The sequence below is a fragment of the Crocodylus siamensis genome, chromosome 2 (assembly GCF_052110815.1).
Source record: "Crocodylus siamensis isolate JL-2025a chromosome 2, ASM5211081v1, whole genome shotgun sequence".
Lineage (NCBI taxonomy): Eukaryota > Metazoa > Chordata > Crocodylia > Crocodylidae > Crocodylus > Crocodylus siamensis.
Genome location: NC_143396.1, coordinates 231,209,807 through 231,226,388, shown reverse-complemented (window position 1 = coordinate 231,226,388; position 16,582 = coordinate 231,209,807). Strand labels below are relative to the sequence as shown.

At 42.8% G+C, this 16,582-nt stretch overlaps 1 protein-coding gene across 2 annotated transcripts in view; it reads left to right on the top strand.

The window, feature by feature from the left end:
* The window catches only part of MAPKBP1 (mitogen-activated protein kinase binding protein 1), a 131,317-nt gene that overhangs the window by 109,385 nt on the left and 5,350 nt on the right, over nt 1-16,582 (top strand). Inside the window, exons 21-30 of one of the 2 annotated variants that reach the window (XM_090033365.1) lie at nt 3,270-3,418; nt 3,982-4,031; nt 4,498-4,734; nt 5,906-6,024; nt 7,690-7,835; nt 8,306-8,473; nt 9,378-9,456; nt 13,090-13,400; nt 13,897-14,796; nt 16,213-16,298. In XM_090033365.1, the coding sequence (XP_089889491.1) occupies nt 3,270-3,418; nt 3,982-4,031; nt 4,498-4,734; nt 5,906-6,024; nt 7,690-7,835; nt 8,306-8,473; nt 9,378-9,456; nt 13,090-13,400; nt 13,897-14,796; nt 16,213-16,298 (2,245 nt within the window). Of the gene's footprint in view, nt 1-3,269; nt 3,419-3,981; nt 4,032-4,497; nt 4,735-5,854; nt 6,025-7,689; nt 7,836-8,305; nt 8,474-9,377; nt 9,457-13,089; nt 13,401-13,896; nt 14,797-16,212; nt 16,299-16,582 lie in introns of both variants that reach the window. The other variant, XM_090033364.1, reaches the window with a different exon arrangement.

Here is a 16,582-nt window from a genome sequence, read left to right as displayed (position 1 = left end):
GTATTATTAGAGTCTATTAGAGTATTTTGCCCTGATTAATATGCCCCTGAAGGTACCAAGAGCACAGAATTGGAGTTAGGATGGTGATACCATGTTATCATTTTGATATATTTTTCCCTTTATTCACTTTTAAACATGATTTTATTCAGAAAGCAGAAGAGGACACTAAACAGTGTATTATTCTGACATCTAAATTATTTGATGCCATAAAAATGTGTGTTAGTACAGGGACAAAACTCTATCTGTACTTCAGGGAGCTTAGATCCAAAGGCTCTGATCCTGTGACTAACTCTAGCAAGTTGGAGCTTTTTGAACTGTCATGCAGTCCCAGCAACTTCAGTGCGATGTTATGGGGCTATAGAGTTGACCTCTGAAATGAGCTGTATGTTCAGGGGCCAAAAAACGATACGTTTTGAAAGAAAGTTAGGGGAGCAGTGAAGGAGTACGAGAGAAAAATTAAGCTTGTGTTATGGTTTAAGTGAATTGAACCTGTATCCTGAGAGCTGTTCTGACCGTCACCTTAAGGCTTGTCTAGTATAGAGTTATTCTGGAATAGCTCTTGTGCTTTGATTTCACAGCCAACTTAATTTAAATTAGCTTTGAAGTTCAGGTAAGATGAGGGAGAGGGAGACTATTGGTTGTATCAGCTGCATACATCAGTGTTTGATGGTTAAGAACAGGGTTCTTATTTTTTGGTCTAAGGCAATGAAAGAAAAGTAGGAGAAAGAAATAAAGCTTATGGTTTGGTCAAGTAAAGGAGAAATGGCAAGAAGAATTTTGAAAAGCAGCCTAATATATGGAGCCCAAGTTATCTTTCAGAAGTCAAGTTTTGAGCCAGCAGGGATTAAGCAGTTTTGAAAATTTACCCTCAGGGCCAAATTGAATATGCCTGAACACATTCTGGTTGCAGGAAAGGGCACAGAGAAGGGAAATGAGGCTTATTGTGATGGTAAAGAATCATGAGTTGTATTAGACCCCTCTAACCTGATGCACTATTTGATAGGTTCAGTAAGATGATAATTTGCATTGACCTCTCTTATTTCTACAGTTGTATAACAGTATTTACTTCCTATTTTTCCACTTTTCTGAAAATGCTTGAGTGTATTCTTTTCTTTTTTTTTTCCCTTTTGCCAATTTCTGTTTGATAAACATGGACTGTGTGTATTTTCTTGTATATAATTTCAATCATGCTGGTTTGCTAAACCTTTCCCAGTCCTATCTATCATATGATAGATTCAGAGGAATTTCCCAAAAGTTGGCAATGACTTGCCCTGTAATCTAATTAATGATGGCTATCTCAGATACCAACTAGTTATTCATCAGACCTTTTATCAACATTATAAGAGGGGCTATACATTTTAAAACAAAATACATGAAACATAGATGCCACTATAAAATGTACCAGTATGTCAAAGTTAATAATGCCTTCTGTATATTTAAAACAATAATGTGCATTGTGGTATAAGCCACAGCATAGCCACAAGAGGTACTATGGTACATGAGCTCTGGGAGGATACCGCTGACAAAGAAAAAGGACCCAAGGGGGGACTGGGTGGAGAGATGTGGAGACAGGTGGGGGGAAAAAGCAGAGAAGGGAAATCTGCAATTGGAAAACTTGCTGGAAGAATCCAGTGAGTAAGCCTTTATTTGTTGTCTTCAACCTAGCCAGAAAATACTGAAAATTATTCATTATCCTATTGCAGGGGCGGGCAATTATTTTGGGCAGAGGGCCACTTACTGAGTTTTGGCAAGCCACTGAGGGCCACATGACAGGCAGCCCAGGGCAGATAAATATTAATTTTCTAAATTTTTTAGGGGCGCTGGGGGCCGGATAGAATGACCTGGTGGGCTGCAACGTGGCCTGGGGGTCAGATTTGCCCACCTCTGTCCTATTGGATAATCTGTCTCTCTTTCCTGATAGGAAGAAAATTTGAGTTCCATTGTCTTATGAAGGAGAAAATAGTGCAGTTCTCAATTCCTCCTGTCCTATTTAGTACTGCCTACAGTCTGTAAATTGCAGCAGATTTGGTTCTAGGCCCGGCTGTTCTATATTTGGTAGATGAGTTATTTTTGTCGTCTGAATATCTTGCGCTTACAGCCCACCCACAGCACTTTATAAAGATTGCTAATGATACATTTGGCTGTCTTGCTCAAGGTCATGGAGTGTGTGCTATACTGATTGATTAGTCAAAGAATCTGAATTTATTTAATTGTGCTTTATTACTTCAGGTGGCTAAAAAGGTTAGTTGATTTGGTTCTGTTCTAACCTGACTGAGGGGTGGGGGGAAATGTATCTTGTACTGGTTAAAAAAAAAATCCTCTGTTGATGGGAAGTTATACTTGGGGTAACTGAAATCCATATAGGAAATGTCTCCCATTTACCTTTTAAGGATCTATCCAAGGTATGTTTGATATTCTTTAGTGTGCTTTATGGCTGACAGTACAGCCGGACAATATGATGGTGTGTAGACTATGCATGCAAGTTTTACAAGTAGGTTTGCTTCAAGTAATCAAACTCCTCTCTCTCACAACATCATCTGTAGCTTTTTCAAATGCCAGACTTCTATCAAAGGAAAAGCCTTTGTGGTGGTTGTGGTACATAAAAAAGACCAACAGGGGAAGAGGGAAACATGATAAAATGTCCACGGGTAGAAAAATAATTTTTATTTTTCAAATGGCTTCTGTCAGTCTTAAATTATCAGAGTTTGAATTATAAAGCCAAATTATGATTGAATTTTGTATGACACTTATTTAGATCCAAGGCACCCATCAGAGAATACCAGTATTTTTTGTTACAGAAAAAAATAGAGCCATTCTTCTGTTATAAAGAACTCAAAGACCACAGCAAATGAGGATGCTTTTGACATCATGGATTGACTCTGGGTTTATATAAGCATTTGCACACACAAGACTGCAAATACTGTGTGGCACCTTGGTACACCCTTAAGAGGATCTTGTGGTGCCCCCAGGTACCGTGGCACCCTGGTTGAGAATCACTGCTGTATGTGTTACTATTTAGGATTCCATGATCTTTCCTTACATGCACATGATAGCCTGGTCAGGTTCCAGGAACCTGCAGTGCGTAATTGGCACCACATCTCAAAGTCTGTTCTGCTGGACAAGGTCAGTCCCATTTGGAGAAATTGGAAGAGTACGAGTGATGTGATGCGTGATAGAAGTGACATGAGGGAATGTACTGGCTAGCATGTGGATTCAACAGGGAGTTCTTGGGAGGTACCATAATGTTTCTTGCAATTCCTACCTCCCAGGCACGAGTCTGTCTCTGTCCTGTCCCCTGTGCCTGCACTCTCATCAGACAGTGACAAAGATGGTGAAGATGAAGGGAATGATGAAGATGAGTTACATGGGTTGCAGTCTTTTCAAATTCAATCCAACTGCAACACTGGGAGAGACTCGGGTATGTATGGGAAAGGAGAGGCAAGGACAGGGGCTGGAGAGAAGTGTGCAAGAGCATGTATAGGGTACTCATGAGGCTGTATAAGGCAGAGTAGACAATGGAGAGCGTATGGGGTCTGGGAAGGCAACTTCGTTATGTAGGAAGGAATAAAAATAGCAAGTTGGCTCAACAACTACAATTAGATAAAATTTGAGTTGTTTATACTGAGCTGTAGAGAGATTGATTTAGTGATATTTCCCCCTGCCCTGCCCCTTAACATTTTAACTGTAAGTTTTTACCAGGTTCTTGCCAGTTCCAAATAGGCTGGCCAAACTGATTTTGAATGAGAGCTGTCAGGTTTATTGAGTGACAGATTCCTAGATGCCAGTAGAGGCCAAGAGACCTGTCTGAGGATTCTAATGAAACCTACTGGAACTTCTATTAGAGATTATCATTACTAGTGTTAAGTATATCACAACTGGAATTATCCATAACAAAATAAACTTTAGAAAGATGAGGATAGAGGCTTTAAAAGTGTGCTCACTGGCTAGGATGCCAACTTGTTTTACTTTTTCTCTTTTCAGATCCAGAATTTACCCTCTCAAGAAGTCTCTCCTATTGGGAAATGAGGAGGGTAAGTCACTAATTCTTTAAAATGTGCTTCTGTCTTATGTATACAGAAACCACAAGGTACTCATCGTGTTAGGGGTACTGCTATAAGAATTCTTCCAGAGCAGAAATTCCACTGTTGAGCCCTTTCTGGGAGAGATTGTTTTGGATGGCATAGAAACTAGCAAGGAAGTTTCCAATGATATCACATGTTGGTATTGCTCAAGGATTATGATTTTATAGAAGAGAACAATAAAATTAATGGAACTGGAATAGCTTTGTTTTCACTGTCAGTGAAGGATGGGATACAAGACATTACTGAAAACATGAGAAATACCATTTTAAAAATGTTTAGGGAGCATTTTGTGCCCAAAAGCTTGTCTAATGTCTCTCCAAACTATATAGTTGTAGCAGTAAAAATGTCACTAAATTTAATAGATGTCACAGAATTTTATCTTCAACCTTCTCTTCTGTCTTTAAACCTTTTCCAGACAAAGGAGATTGCAGCAAATCAGCGTTCCGAAGCAACAACGAACAAAATGCCCCGGCAGCGTGGGCGCTGGTCCCAACCAGCCAGTAACATAGAGATGACTGTTAAATCTATGCTTGACTTGCGCCAGCTGGAATCTTTTTCAGCTTCTCGGTCTGCTAGTCGAGACTCACTGTCCCAAACCAGCAATGGGGATGATAAAGAAGAGCAGGCTGATCTCCCTTCACACATCAACATGGTAAGAGTGGCTGTTCTCCAGTGAATGAACTTGTTGCCACTTCATCAGGTGCTTGTTCTGGCTCTGGTTACTGTTGCTTGCATGTGACATCACCCTTTTATATTACCCTTTTAATCTTTGGATTAAAGATTAAAGACCCTCTGTTAGATCCAGGTTATTAACAATAGACCCTGCCATACAGCATTATGCAAGGCTTATTTCTTCCCTTAAGGATAATCCTATAAGGAAACAAGGGTTAATTTATAGGCGGTGAGAAACTTGAGCTTCTTCAGAGGAGCTTTCATGGAGCAGTTTGTTCCCTGTGGTCAATAGGAATTAAAGCTTGCCTCAATAAATGGCTGGTTTTATATGCTCATATTACTGATTGCACCCCTTGTGGTAGTGGATATTTTGCAATTCCCATGGTGTTCTGCTGATATGAAGGAAAAAAATACTAGTAACCTCTACTAATGCTTTATTTAACTAGTGTCCATTACTGCCAGCCACCCCATCTACTTCTCCCAGGGGTGCTGAAAGTCACTTCCGTGAGTGTCTTAATTGTAGCTCCTGTGAGGACTCAGAGTTCTAGTGTACTCTGTGGTTAAGTTCATTTTTAATGCAGCTGTGTGCCCTATGATAAGCTGCAACAAGCAGGGTATCATTTTGCACTAAAGAGGTACTGTTTGGATTAGTGGTTCTCAATCTTTTTAGACTCAGGGCATCCTTGGATACTTGAGGGACCCCTCTGAAATTGCCAGCTCTTAATTTTTATTCTTATTTTAACTTCATAATAAAGCAGTTTTTATGTTGCAAAGAACTCAGAAAGACCACAACTATGGATTTCTATTTGAAATCCTTGGGTTTATCTTGTGAATCATATTTGTAAACCTACCAGTGCTAAAACCTAATTGTGTGGCATCCCATGGTACCCTTGAAAGGATTTCAAGGCACCCTGATTGACATTCACTTGTTTAGATAAAGATAATTCTGTACTGGACCTGACTTCAGTTGAATAACTCTTATTTTTATATGCTCATATTATTGATTGCACCCCTTATTGTAGTGGGTTTTTTGTAATTCCCATGTTGTCCTTCGGGTTGGAAGGAAAAAATTCTAGTAACGTCTATTGTTTCTGTGCTAGGTTGGGAACTCAATAGCTCCTGAGGATAACCGGCCTTGTGTCCGCCCCCAGGTGATCCGGCTTGTGTCCTGTGAAGAGGGGGTTTTCTCTCAGGAATTGGAGCCCTCTGGGAGTGAGGAATGTGTAATCTACCCTGAACAAGATGAAATTCTTCCCACAGATACGAGCAGGTTAAAAATCAGTTCTCTTCTGTGCATGGCTACGCTGCTGCTATATATCTTGCTTATGTGCAGCTCATGGTAACATGGCTAAGGAAATTTACTGCCAGGTCAGTGCTGGACATGATTAGTTAAGGACTTTACTAATGCCAGCCTGATTCTGAGTTCTAAAGCATGCTGAGCTGAGAGTGCTGTTAAAACAGTCTTTGCTCATGAGGAAACCATGCATGTCAAGCAACCTCCTCCAATTTCTCCTTGAATAAACATCTTGGATGCAACTAACTTTCTCCCTTATCTGGCTTGAAATTAAGTAAGGGAAAATGTTATGCTGGAAAACTTCCTAACAGTGAGATGGATTTGGCTTTGGAACAGTCAGTTAAGAGAAGTTGGTAGAAGCCCTATCATTTGGGATGTTTTCAAACTTGACTGGGCAAGATGCTAATAAACGTAGCATGTAATAGCCTGTCTTTCTGCTGTTACATAGTTATGTGATCTGAAAGGAATTTAAAGGGACATCAGAGAGATTTAAGAGGCCATTTTTCTCTGTGGTATCTCTTTTATACTTAGACAGTTTCACTTTGTTTATTCTGCTCTGCTCCCTTGTTTTTCCTTTTCTCAGAATAATTCTGCTTATAGCTGTTTAATACCTCCCCCTTTCTCCCTATCCCAGTACGAAATGAGTTTTCATGCAGCAGTGTATGCCAAGATTTTGTAGTTGAAATGGGTTTCTCCCAGTTTCTCTTTATTTATGTTTTTAATTTTATAGCAATAATATTTAGACAGAGCAAGCCTGCATGCTATTCTTGCATGTTAGAAAGGAGGCCCTGTGGTGGTGCTGGATACAAATTGGACACGTTACAAAGTGTGCACAGTTTGGAAGCTGTCAGAACTAATCTCCACACAGTTATGTTATATTAAATATCCATTATGGTGACACCCATGTTCCAGCTCACAATTTTAGTGCATGGGCTCTATTTGTTTCTAATGCCAAATTGTTCCTTAAAATGGAACGTTGTACTCTTCAGACAGACAAGAGGATACCATTGGCCTCATTCAGTGTAATATGACCTACAAAATTTAGAACAAATGCAGGGATTCAAATCTTCTACTACTGAGTTTCATACGATATCCTCTACTGAAAATTAACCTCTTCAGTCATAGAATCTTATATTTTGCAGCAGAGACAACTCAAAGAACACGTGTGTGAAAAGTTGCCAGCTTAAGACCTCAAAATGTGGGGAAATAGTTTTCATTATAGGAAATTCCTATAGTATATAGGAATGTCTTCACTGCAGGGCCCTTCCTCATCTTCTCATTTATCTCTTTTAAATTTATTTATTCAATGGACTCCTACATTCATTCCTCTGCAGTGCTGAGAACCCAACTACTGCAGCATATGTGGCTAGTGCCTCAGGATTAAGAATATGAAACTGACAGTAGTCAGAAGGTGAAATGGACCAATCTGATTTCACTGTCCAAGCTTAATGAAACGCAAAAGTACTTAAATTGTGAAAGATGTAATATTTTCTTTTTTTTTAATCTTGGTTTTTTATTGCGTTAATAACACAGGCACAGGCAAGGGCTCTTTAAAATGTATACTATTTAGCTGATAACTGCCTCTTTAAATGCAAAATGGACCACTCTTCTAATTCTGTATTTTTCCTATCTCACTTGCAGTGAGTTCCGAGTAAAAGCGCTGCCCCATGGGAAGCTAGGTCGAGGCTTCCCCAGCAATGGATGTCCAGATAAGCACAGCCCTGACAGTGCCTGCTCTGTAGATTATAGTAGCAGTCGCCTCTCCAGCCCAGACCATCCAAACGAAGGCAAGTTGTAAATGCATGCTATAAGACTATGCATGTGATCATGGAACATTGTGGAAACTTAAAAGGATTGTTCGTTGCTGTTAGTAATGCTAACTGAGAGAGATGTCTATGTGGATTTTGGGGAGCTCAGATGACTTCACACTCTTTTTAAAGGTCTTGGTGGTATTACTTTTAAGCATTTGGGTACCTTTAGCAACAATCATTTGTGAAGTTCATTTACTGTTTGGGTTTTTTGACTACCTGCTATTGTATACTAGCTAATGAGATAGCTGTATTTGTGCTTTTGGGGAATTGTGCTGCCTGGGGGTACTGTACATCAGGAAATTGTATCCTATTGCTGCTTGGCTGATACTCTTGTCAGTCCTGAATGTGCTGTACCATCTTCCTGAGTAGCTTCTTCTGGGGAGCAATGCTAATGGTTGATGTGTAAATTTTACTGTGACCAAACGTTACTTTCTGTGCCTCTGCAGACTCTGAGAGCACAGAGCCCCTCAGTGTGGATGGGATCTCAGACCTGGAGGGAGAAGGAGAGGAGGATGCAGGTACTGGCATGCTAGAGGGAGAGGTCCCCAGGACTCCAGATCAAGAGAAGTTCCTCAAGCAGCATTTTGAGACATTGACCATTACTGGTGAAAAAGGTATGTCTGCCAAACTGGTGGGAGCCCTCTGAGGCATCATAACTCCCCATTTATCTGCTTTGCTTTAAATCAGGTTTGACAACTTTCCAGTTGCATAGAGCAGGGATGAAAACCAAGGCAGAGAGGTTAAGGGGAAAAAAGGAAGTCCTGTAGTTCCTACAGTCTGGAGGTTGAGACTGTGTATAAGAAACTAGGTATAAAGGGGTGTCGACATTTGGCTGAGATAGCAAAATTGTTCTCGTTAACCTGGTAAAGCACTTTGCTGGGGATCCCAAGAAGCCATTTTCTTATTTCAGCTCTATCTTTCCTCTGTCAATGAATATACTAAGGCATAAGCTTGTTTCTCTGTGTACAATATGTGGTGGCCTCTAGTGGTATATGTGTGCATAACAGACGTCACAAAAGAAAAAGACGAGATGCAGGGTGGAGGAAGAGAATGAGAACAACACCGAAACATCAAAGTGGAAAAGGAGATATTTAGTTTCCCTCAGTCAGCTCGGGACCAAAGAATATTTTGCTGGTATTAATAGTGGTTGTAGTTGAGCATTCCCCTTGTAAGCTTTCTGTTTTTTTGGGGGGGGGTTGTTTTTTTTGCATTTTGATAGCCCACAGTCCTATAGACAGGGTAGGACTCTGCACAAAGGGAATAGGGGAAGGGGAGGAATACCCTTAGGGAAACTCTTCTTTCTTTTGACACAGTTTGGGGCTGAGGAAGTATGATCTAATAAAAGAAGAAAAGGCAACAGAAGGTAAAATTTATTCTCTGTGTCTTGATACCTAGAGTAGTTTTTACATCTCTGAAATACAACAGCACTTTGTAGAATGCACTGCAAGAAAAATCACTCGTCAGAATGTTTGCGTCATATTTGTAACTAACTTGCACACTTCCCCCCGCACCCCATAGGTGGATCATGTAGGACCCTGGAGAGAACAGAAAACCTCAGCATTTCCTCTCGCTTTCTCTCCCAGTCCCCGGCTCTCAGGTACAGATGTTTTTATTTTTACTGGTGTTGAGTAGGTTTTTTGCTGGGCGCTGGACCGTGGCATGGCAGAAATCTTCTGGGTTTGATGTACTTTGACACTCTGGTTTCTTTTGAATAGGAACTTGGCAGTCTGGCTACCATTCAGGTTGGCCACTCCATATAATCCTCGTTGCTCTGGATCTCCCTAAAGTAATGTGTTTTGTTTTTTTGTTTCCATACATTTTTCTTAACTGTTTTATTAACAGCACTGTAAATGATTATAGTGGAGGAGTTCTTATCATCCAATTTGCTTTTCATTGTTTATGCTTCATTAGTATTATTTTGTATTTCATTCATCTTGGACAATGAAAATAGACTGGTGTCTTTGCCTACAGTCTGTTCCTAGCATGCTGCATCTGTGATTCCATACCTTTGCAGGAAGTTCCAGTGCCTAGGTTAAACTCTTCAGGGGAATTTTAGTCTTCTAAAAAAAAAGCTGTTTCCATTGCAGTTTAAAATAAAAATGATGGGAGCACTGATAACTGATTTCACAAAAGATTTTTATTAAACAATCTAAACTCTGGATTCAAGTTGATTTGATGGCACTGTTTTAAACAGGAACTGAATATTCACAGGCTGTGTCCACACACTATCCCTTCTGAACACTTTCTGTCACTGTTTTAGTACTGGAGCAGTTGTTACTGATGATAATGATGGTAGTATAGACTGGCTGTTCTAGTATTTACTACCCTTGCTTAGCTTGCATTTAAACAGCACAGTGGGAGAAGAATACTGGTAGATAAAGTGCTGTTACTGTTGCTAGCTTCAGAAGAAGTATGGTGGTATTAGAGGAAAGCTGAAAGGTATTTCCTGAAAAAAAATCCACTTTAGAAGGAGCTACAAGGTAAGCCACTCAAGAAAGCATTCTGGGCTTTTTATATGCCCACTTGCCAAACCTGCCAGACTGAGGGGTGCCCATTTTTTATGTACTTATTTTGTTCTCCTTTAGAGGGAGGATGTAGATGCTGAGAGTTTGTCTTTTTAGTGTCATTTTCAAGGAGATCAAAAAATACAGCTCTGAGTATGCTGACCAGCTTTGGTGTGTGTGATACTTTCAGGCCTTGTCAATCTCCTAGGGCAGGGGTGTCCAACCTTTTTGAATGTGGGGCTGGATCATGAATTTTTTATCACCCAGTGGGCTGGTGAGCCGTATTCAAACACCCTCTGTCCTGGGCCAGAGAGACCCTGCCTGTGTAGCCCTACTGCACCTGCCTGTTACTGAAAGGTTCATGGTAGCTGCTGGTGGGCAGGGGCAGGAGGGACCCAGTCTGTATCCAGCCAGCTACTGCCCCAGAGACTGAAGGGAAGAAATAAATAGCTCCACATCTCCATCCCCTGAGCAGCACAGCCCCACGAGCCAGCGCTGCCCAAGGGGGGCTGGAGCGAGGCGGCTACTACACTGCAGCCCCTCACCTGGCTGCCCACACAGCCCCGCTCACCGTGGTGCCCAGCTACCTGTGCATGCCCCGGTGGCCTCAGTGCTGCGAGCCCGGAGCGCAGGGTCCGGCAGACACCGGCTCCTGCTGCCTCACCCCACAGAGGTCAGCCAGGACCCTGCCTGCCGAGGCCTCCCTGTGCTGGCTTCCCATGTGCTGCTGGGGATGGGAGAAGGCCGGCCAGGTTGGCACCAGCCAGCAAAAGTGGAAGCAGAGCTGTGTGCTGCTCAGGACTGACCGGTGCAGGCAGGGGGAAAATGCAGCTGAGCCCCTGCCGCTCTGGCCGGGCTTGTCCCCTCCCAAGTGGCACACAGCTCTGCTGTCGCTTCTGCTGGCTGGTGCAGACCCGGCCAGCCTTCTCCCGTCCCCAGCAGCATGTGGAAAGCTGACTTCAGCTGCATGCCTCCTTTCCTGGCTGGTGCTGACCCAGCTGGGTCTGTTCCATCCAGAGCAGCATGCAGCTGAAACTGGCTTCCTGTGTGCTGCTGGGGATGGGAGGAGCCTGGCCAGGTCTGCATCAGCCAGCAGAAGCGGTGGCAGAGCTGTGCGCTGCTTGGGACGGGACGAGCCCAGCCAAAGCGGCAGGGGCTCAGCAGCATTTTCCCCCTGCCTGCACCAGTCAGTCCCGAGTGGCACATGGCTCCGCCACCACTTCTACTGGCTGGTGCTGACCTGGCTGGCTTTCTCCCGTCCCCAGCAGCACATGGGAAGCAGGCTTCAGCCGCATGCTGCTCAGGATGGGACAGATCTGCCCAGGTTGGCACCAGCCAGCAGAGACGGTGGTGTAGCCATGTGCCGCTTGGGACTGACTGGCGCAGGTAGAGGGAAAGTGCAGCTGAGCCCCTGCTGCTCCGGCTGGGCTCAAAGTCCCGAGCAGCACATGGCCACTCCTCCTCCCACACCCACCACGTCAGCAATGTCAAGCTGATGCAGTGCATGTGGGAACCTTGTCCCTTCCCCAGCCCTTCAGCAGCCTGGGGAAGCTCCTGAGGGGCTGGCGGAGAGATGGGGTGGGAACGAAAGTAAACAGTGTTTACTTTCATTTCCCATTGCAGCACCGCGGGCCTCAGAAAATGCCTTGGCGGACTGCATGGTGGCCAGCGGGCAGTATGTTGGACAAGCCTGTCCTAGGGTCTTCTGAGATCCTCTGTGAGGCAGTCTCAGTGGATGACGGAAAGCTTTTGGTGTTGACATTCTGATTTTTTTGGAGGGGACCTGACCTGAATTGAATCTAACTGTTCCTCCTGTTTGAACCTCCTCTTCCTTTGTTTCTTGATATCTGCAAAGTTCCTTCATGAGACAGTGACCTAGTGCTGCTTGTGGTAATGCTCATTCTGTTGCACATTACAATGCCTACTGGGCTGCATTAGTAGGAGCGTTGCCAGCAGATTGAAGGAAATGATTATTTCCCTTTATTTAGCATGGGTGAGGCCACATCTGGAATACTGTGTCCAGTTTTGGGCCCCTCACTACAGAAAAAATGTGGAGAAATTGGAGAGAGTCCAACGGAGAGCAATAAAAATGGTTAGGGGGCTGGAGAACATGACTTCTGAGGAGAGGCTGAGGGAACTGGGCTTATTTAGTCTGGAGAAGAAAAGATTTGTGTGGGGGGGGAGGTTAATAGCAGCCTTCAACTATCTGAAGGATGGTACCAGAGAAGTCAAAGCTAGACTATTCTCAGTAGTGGCAGATGACAGAACAAGGAGCAATGTTCTCAAGTTGCAGCACGGGAAGTTTAGGTTAGATATTAGGGAAAAAGTTCTCACTAGGAGGGTAGAAAAACACTGGAACAGGTTACCCAGAGAAGTTGTGGACTCTCTGTTCTTGGAGGGTTTAAGATGTGGCTAGACAAAGGCTTGGCTGGTATGATTTAGTTGGGGTTGGTCCTGCTTTGAGCAGGGGGTTGGACTAGAGCCCTCCTGAGGTCCCTTCTAATCCTAATTTTCTGTGATTCTACATCTTCAGATCAGTGCAACCACAGGAAGGACAAAAATGTGGTGACAGTATAGACTGGCTCGACGTGGCAAATGAACTGAACTTGTTTTTTGCCCTTGCAAAATTAGCTCTTCACCCAATGTCACCTACTTACATGTTTTAACTGTTTCAGTTATTGCATTCTTGAAAGTTTATCCTCTTTTTTTTTTTTTTGTCTCTGTAGGCACTTGTCACTCTCTTCATCAAATCTGAGTCTGGGGCAAAAGTCCACTGAGTCATCAGCCCACCTGAAGCAGATTTCTGCTGACTGGTTAAAAAATGGCCATGGCCCTACTAGCACTGCCTTGGAGAATGGTAGCTTTCTGGACAGTATAAGTTCCCAGAGTTTGATTTATACCCAGAGAAAACGAAAGTTGGGTTTGGAGGCCAGTAGGATTGCTATGGGACCTGGAAGAGTTACTGCACCCTTCTCAGAGGGTATTGGGAATTCAGTGATGAGAAAGGCCCAGTCAGTTCATGACCTTGTTCATGAGGGTAAGGAAATGATTGGGACTATCATATAACTCTAAATGGGGGTGCTGAGTTTCAATAGAGACTTAAATTATTAATATATCTTGTGCAGCAAGCTACTAAAAAGTAAAATAGTAACTAAGAAATATAACCACAGTTCTATATACAAGTGGGTGGGCTGAGGAGCCAGAGTGAGAGATGAAAACTGCTTCACGTGTTTCATCTCATTTCCTCACTCATCTAAGTCCCTGCTTCTAAGGTGCTCTAAACTTACATCTTGCAAGAAGTACTTTTTCTTTAAGCAAACAGTGTTTAATGAGATAGGTAAGGGGAGTAAAGAAAGGGAAGCAGGTATATTTTTTGAGACCTGTCAGTTTTTTTAATACCATTTCAGTAGTTCCAAATGCTTCTCTAGAAGCTGAGCTGAAGTAAAGAAATTGGAGCAGTTTTGATGCTTTCTAATTGCATAATTTGCTGCATCAGTTCTATATGGTTTATATGTTTGTTTAATTTCTCATAGATAAAAATCCAGGAGTGTTATCTTCTGCCAAGGAGCGGCCTCAGACACTAGCAGTTGCTGAGAAAGATTCCAAATCTAATCCTTGCAGGACATTGCCAACAAGTCTGCTAAAGATGGATGGGTCCAGCTCCCTGTTGATTAAAGATGCCAAGGCTACAAAACCCAAGTCCTACATGAACCCTACAACCAGTTTTAGGGCCAAGATGTCACGTAGCATCTCTGTGGGGGAAAATCTCCACCTTAGCGACTCTGCTGACACATTGACTGAGGGGAGGACCAGCCCACAGGTGCCAGAGAAGAACCAGTTAAATCCACCATCAGAGACTGAGAAGAATAAGCCACCTCTGAAAGAAAATGTCCCAGTGAAGCCAGCTCTTCAACAAGCCGTAAACTGTTCATCTCCCAAGTCCTTCCACAGCAAATTGGCATCATCAAATCGGGCACACCTAATTCTTGACATCCCCAAACCATTGCCTGATAGACCTACATTGGCTTCTTTCTCACCTACTACCAAATCCAAAACCCCACTTGAACCAGAGTCTCCACAGTCACCTGCTGGAGGCTGTAAAAAGAAATCTTCCATTCCAGAAGGACGGGCTTCTAAGAGGGAGAGCCAGATTTGCTTGTCTGTTGGACTTAGTAAAGACAGCCCAGTGGGACCTGTTACTGAGAATCCCTCACTGAGGACAGATTGCCAGGATGAACCAGGAGTTACTACTCCAAAACTGAAAGAGTTTTTAGAAGGTTTTTACCCTAGTTCACCTGAAAGCAGACTACCCAGATGCAGAGAGGAGGTCTCCAGCATCAGCTGTGCGCTAGAAAACCCGCCTGGACTTTGCCCACTAGATCCCATCAGGCCAAGGTCTCCCACAACAGTAGCTGCCTCAACACAGGTCTCAGGTGTGCATGGATACACATCTCTAGCCTTCTTTCCCCTTCTGTCTCCTGTCTCTGTGAACCGCTTCATGATTCCATCACATTTCTTTACGTCCAGCTTCTGGCCTGTCTCGTCTTGTCTGCACCTGTCTCGTTCCATAAGTCATCCCCTCAATGGTGAGACACTTCGGGCTGCTGACATCTTTTTCTCCTCAATTTCCTTTTCTTTTCTATGTTTCAGTGTAAGGCTCAGTCAGATAATAGTTGACTGTTCTACAGCTGGCATGATTGTAGCATGTGCTAGCTTGATTCTGCTGGTTGAATCTAGCTTGGGTAGGTAACAATGGCAGTGAAGATATCATGCTGATGATCAGAGTATGTGCACATGGGTAACTAGTACACATTGTAATTGCACCATCAATTTGTTGTGTTGGTATATGCTGAAAGGGGTAGAAGTGGACATACTCATGCATGTATGCATAAGTGCTCCTGGGGGTTGCCAGCTTGCCAGCCTTTAGGACTGAAGAAAATTAAAGGTGGAGTCTAGTTCAGAAGCAAAGTAATAGTGCTTTTATGACCACTTTCTATTTTATAGGTAACTCAAGGATCTTCCATAGAATTGACCTTTGACTTTCAGAATAGGACATAATAGTTGCAAATTGTGTCTGTTGGTTTGTGTTCAAATCAGTATGTTTATTGTATAGAAAGTCTGCATGTCTTTGGCTGTTAAACTGCCCTCTTAGTAGGGGTATAATAGCTGAAGCTGTGCTTTTCTGTTTTTTGTCATTGTTCTGTGTTGAAATACCTATAACAATCATGGGATTTGCAAAGTACGCTTCTATCCTGATGGGGCTGTTTGACAAGAAACTGCTGGATTTTGCTTCCCCAACTATAGTACACTTTTAGTAGTTTAGAATAATCCTTGTCCTAATGCCTGGTCATAATGCATTATATTCTTGTTTCATTCTGAAGAGGGTGTGTTAGAAGGGCATGGAGTTTTGTTTAGGTGGAGCTGGCTAGAAACACCTTGGTTTAATGCTTCTTGCCTTTGGCCTATATGAATCCCAGCTGAGATTACCTTAAAACCATCCAAGCCAATCTTGGTTACCAAACCATTACATATTGTAACAGAAATTGAGATATTGCTTTTTGCTTAGGATAGGCTTAAAAAAAAAGAGAAGTACAAGTGCTGAATATTAGAACCTAAGGAGCATTTCTTAAATTAGTGTCAGGGGAAATTTCCATAGAATTTGCCCACACTATGCCTGGCCTAAGCCAATGCTTTTAGTTTGTTATTTAAAGATTGAGTTAAAAGCATCCCTCACCTTTGAAATACTGGAGAAGTGGTTGTTCTCCAGAAGGGTTTCCTGTCAAATGATGGGGTCTAAGATGTTGGGGGGTGCTCTTTGCTTAGTCCTTTTGTTTCTTCTCCCTCTTCAGAATCTTCTGTCAGCCTTGAGCAATGTGAACATGTTGTATCTGAGCTCCAGGACAGCATGCGAAAGGCCATTCATCTTTACCACATGGTGAGTGACTTCAGACCCTTTAGATCTAGTTGGTCAGTTTGATTTTAGAGTTTGCAGGTTAACACATGTAGACGCTGGATGGATTTGATTTCTTCTGGCTGTTTGTCTGGCTTACTGACTACACTGGAGATTGGAACTAGGAGTCAGGAATGCCTGCATTCTTCTAATTTTGGTTTATCTAGTACCTTAGTGTAATGATTACTGTTACCTTCATCTTACATATGGTCATATTAAACTTCCTTACAAGGAGTATTACGTGGACTAGTTAATGATTATATAGTGCT